General features: G+C 41.5%; 1 protein-coding gene across 1 annotated transcript in view; it reads right to left on the bottom strand.

The window, feature by feature from the left end:
- The window catches only part of LOC119579093, a 15,805-nt gene extending 11,973 nt beyond the window's left edge, over positions 1-3,832 (bottom strand). Inside the window, exon 1 of the mRNA XM_037926832.1 lies at positions 3,790-3,832. Coding sequence (XP_037782760.1) covers positions 3,790-3,832 — 43 coding nt within the window. The remainder of the gene's footprint in view (positions 1-3,789) is intronic.
- Positions 3,833-4,585: the final 753 nt, after the last annotated feature.

Here is a 4,585-nt window from a genome sequence, read left to right as displayed (position 1 = left end):
ACCCTTCCCAGACAATTTTTTATCAATATTGTTTTCGCGAGATGACAACGAATTGATATTCAGTTTATTCTCCAGCGCATATGATGTGATTTGATAAATCCCGATAGCAGGGGAGGGCATGAAGTAGATCAGGGAAATTGTGGGGTAAAACGGCTAAAAATACGAAAAGAGAACAGAAATGTGAAAAAACAAGGACAAAAAACGCTTAAAATCGGACAATGAAACTACAGACGCCCCCGCCATCTTTCAAACTCTACGCACCGACGCGCCAACTTTCGAAAAATCTAGGGGAAAACCAAAAACCCATCGTTCGGTCCCCGGGGGCCTGGAGCATCACTTCAAGGCATGGGTCTATGACTGGTATAACACCTATGAAATAAACTTAAAAAATTTTTCTCAGGATTTAATCAAAGTTGTCACTGATACTATAACACATGGGTCTGTTCACGAAAACTCTCGAAGAAAAAGAGGCCCCGGGCCTCCCATGCACCGGGGGGACCCTATTCTGGCCAAGGAACATAAAGGGGTTTCCAGGAGCTTGCTAATTGTTAAAAGATAGTAAGACGACAGAAAAATCTTCTGCAGTTTCAAAAAACCCAACAAGGAATTCAGGGAATTAGCTCAGATTCGTAGTAAACACTGGGAACAATTTCTGAAAAGGTATCAATAGTCAAACCTCTGTGGCTGACATGTGGAAAAAAATAATAGGCTGACAGGTAAAACTCGCACAACACCGCAGTTCCACAGTCCACAAGAGCAGGCAATAGCTACTAGAGCAGTGGGCCGGGAATTCTCAGCTAAACCACTCCCACAAGGGATAAAAGACCCAATTAGACAAGTCGAAAATAGAAGGAAATTTTCATATAGCAGAGCCTGTGCTGCTATGACCCCTCTAAACTTTGCCGAAAAAAACCGAGTGAGAACTAAGTAATGCCCTTTTGAAAGGTAAGGCAACCGCCCCTGGCGAAGATGGCATTACTTACAGCGTCCTTTGCCACTTTGCTCAGGTACCAGGCAACCCACTTTTGCACCTGTATAGACACAGCCTATCACAAGGAATCATCCCAAGTTCCTGGACTAAAAGTTTAATCTTTCCCCATACCTAAACCTAATACTGACAAATACAGGCCCTTTTCCTTGACCTCCTGTCTGTGCAAAGTACTTGAGAGGATAATACTGAACGGGTTTTATGTATTGCATAAATGCTAAGTTATCCCCCAGACTGTATGGTTTTCTCCCAGGGCGTGGTAGTCAGAAATGTTTTGCAGAATACTTAAACACAAACCGTTTTTCTTGATCTTAAACCTGCCTTTGAATTGCAAACAGAAAAATTCTGAGCAACTAGCTACTTTTGGTATGCAGGGAAAACTGTTAACAGGATCACATGTATCTATCGAATCGGTCGGCTAGGTTCTCTACAGGGGCATTAAGAGTACTCATACAAAATTATTTGAACTCGGCAACCTCAGGGAGGTGTACTTAGCCCCATGCTATTTAACATTTTAATGCATAGATTACTAGGCGATATACCACTTGAGGTCAATGACTCCATTATTGTTATGCCGATGATTTTTGCATTAAATCCTCATCCGAGGAAAGAATGCAAGAGATTCTAGATATTACTCTCAGCAAGGGTATTGAGTGTGGTTTGATAATCTCGACTAAAAAAAAACAAGGCTCTTAACCCAAAGACAATCCCTCTGCTAAGGTTCATATAAATGACACTGAGCTAGATCTCTGCCATCAATAAAATACCTTGGGGTGATTGTCAATGAGCAGAGTTCATCAAAAAACCTGAAGAAAAGGCTGTGGGAGCGGCTGAAGCCACTTAGGACACTTTTGGCAAAGACCAATGGTATCAATGTCAATATTGAAAAGACTTTTACTTGTCATACATACGGTCAGTGATATATTATTATGCATTGCACCTAGTTTTATTCAAGGAATCAGAGTCCTTCGTGGTGCCCTAGAACAACAAAAATTGTGAATATGAGAACCGAACTAAACTTACCCTCTGTTTATGAAAGATTTTTATATATAAATACCACTTTTGGTGTCAAATCAAAGAGAACCCCCATTGTACAGAGTTCCAAAGAAAAACTAAAACACAGAACAGAGGATTTAAAACTTTGCATGACAACACCGATTCATACTCAAATCCATGGATACAAGTAACATGTAAACACTTATCCAGCTGAACATACCCATAACTAAGACCCTACATGGACGTTCTGTACATCGTGGAAAATGTCGGACCTAAGGGTATATTATACGACTGCCCCCAAAAAGACAGTGTCCCCCTGCTATACTTACGCAGTATGCATTTGCAATTATAAAGGAGTATCTTGAAAGTCTATCCAATGCATAGGGAATACTACACTGAGGGCCCTTGCAGTCTGGGGTAGAGCAGGATGTGCTTTGTTGTTTATAAAAAACAATATTTTGAAGCACCAGGATTGTAGGGGGGTTCATGACTGGGCTAGCACTACGCAAACTGAGTTGGCAGGAATACTCATGGCCACCGAATTTCTATTGAATCAAGGCTTGGGGGTAATATTCTGTGATTCACAGAGTGCTCTAGACAAAGGTGCATTTAATTTTCGCAAATGACATCAGGATAAACGTGTATCGTGCAAAAGAACGAGGCCATGATATACGTTTTGTGTGGATTCCATCGCATGTTGGAATCCCCAGGCATGATCATGCAAAATCGCCGGGCAAAGTCAGCATGTGACAAGCAAAGTGTGGATATAGATCTTGGGGTACCTATTTCTAGGATTTTATACAGCATTAAAGCTTCCTTTAAAGGGGATTTGATGAGTTGATTAATTCTCAACGTCCGGGAAAGCTGTAGTATAAAGCATACTATGACCGGTTTAGGCAAGATTCATTCACCTATGGTTTATATAAAACAAGAACAAGACTGTGATATTGGGACCGCAACAATCAGGTTTGGTTATAAATTGTATTGCAGGTCAGTACAGTTTGTAATGGCGAAGAAACTAAGTGTAAACTGTGTAATGAAGAATATAAACAAAACACTGTACTTGTATCTCAGAGTGCCATGTGTTACATCCTTTCAGACCACCTAGCATGGGGTATGGAGAACTAGTAACTTTTTCATATATATTGATGTCTTAGAAGATATACTTATATTATATCCAAAATTTTGGAATGTAGCATCACATGACGCATATAAAAATGTAGCAATGCCTTTCCATGCCCAAGCTGTACGTCGGCGTGGCAGATGTGTAGATAAACGACTGTGTAATTGTTCCTTTTTTTAAATTTGATACTTTCATAATAAGTTATAGCCAAAAATTTGGAAATGTAATACCATTATTGTTATAACCATGCATCAAATGTACCACAGCTTGCCCACACGTTGCAGTTAGCCAAGGTGGTAAATAAAGGACTAAACAAAAACAAAATCTACGGGATTTCACAATCCAATAAACCAACCTAACCTTAATCCTGTGGGATTTTACACACGATCTATATATTCCCTAGCCTGGGGCTCTCCCCTGGACCCCCTGTGGTAATATATATGCCTAGCCAGGGGCTTGCCCCCTGGACCCGTGTTAATATATGCGCCTAGCTAGGGGGCTACGCCCCCCGGACCCCCGTGGTATTATATTCGCCTAAACCCGGGGGCTATTGGCCCCTGGACCCCAGGGGTAATTTTTGCCCCTAGCCAAGGGGCCCACGCCCCCCGGACCCCCAGGAGTAATTTATGCGCCTAGCCAAGGGGCCTACGCCCCCTGGACCCCCAGGATAAAAAAAACGTACCTTTATATCCCGAAACACCGAACGTTTCTTCGCTTCCATCCATGGTCACAATTACTGGTTTCTAATCACTTTTTTCAGCATTTGCGGCACTGGATGGGTTCAAATATCAGGCTGTGATAGAAACGAAGTTTTTTTGTCCAGTATATCCACAAAAAAGGGGTTTAAAAATGACCCCGGGAAACGACGCAGCACTTTAAATTAAAAACATTGCTCACCGGCGTTTCTCGACGTATTGGCGCTGTGGCCCGTCAAATCTCCCGGTGTCAAAAAAGCGATGTGCACAAGGTATTGTACAGAATAGCATAAATACTTACCCAAACACGTAAATGAAAAACAATAAAAGGGAAAAGAACGCATTACATACATGAATTCGGGGTAAACGGACGCTGATAATGACAAAATATTCGTTCTCACGAGTGCGTAGCAATACGAGGACTACTTTGGGAATGAGTTCCGCATCACATTTTTTGATTCTCGCGAAGTAAACATGGAAGGGACTTAGAAAAGAAAGGGCGATCTTCCCCTCTTGTCTGGCCTATATCTCCTTATTTCGATTTGCACTCCTGTGCCATATATGAAAAGAGTTAATTTTCGTCAAGGTAACCATCCATACACTTATTTTACTGTACTCTTGGTTGACATGCACGATAAGTTTTCCAGATTTGTACATTTTCTTTCCTTGCCCACTATACATACGTGTCCCTGTGGCACAAATGGGGCATGTGATGATTTGTAGTATATACTGTAATACATGCTCTCGTGACAAGCATCACGCGCATGTGGTGTACAAAAATGT

The sequence above is a fragment of the Penaeus monodon genome, chromosome 11, assembly GCF_015228065.2.
Source record: "Penaeus monodon isolate SGIC_2016 chromosome 11, NSTDA_Pmon_1, whole genome shotgun sequence".
Classification (NCBI taxonomy): domain Eukaryota; kingdom Metazoa; phylum Arthropoda; class Malacostraca; order Decapoda; family Penaeidae; genus Penaeus; species Penaeus monodon.
This window is presented reverse-complemented; position numbering and strand designations above follow the sequence as displayed.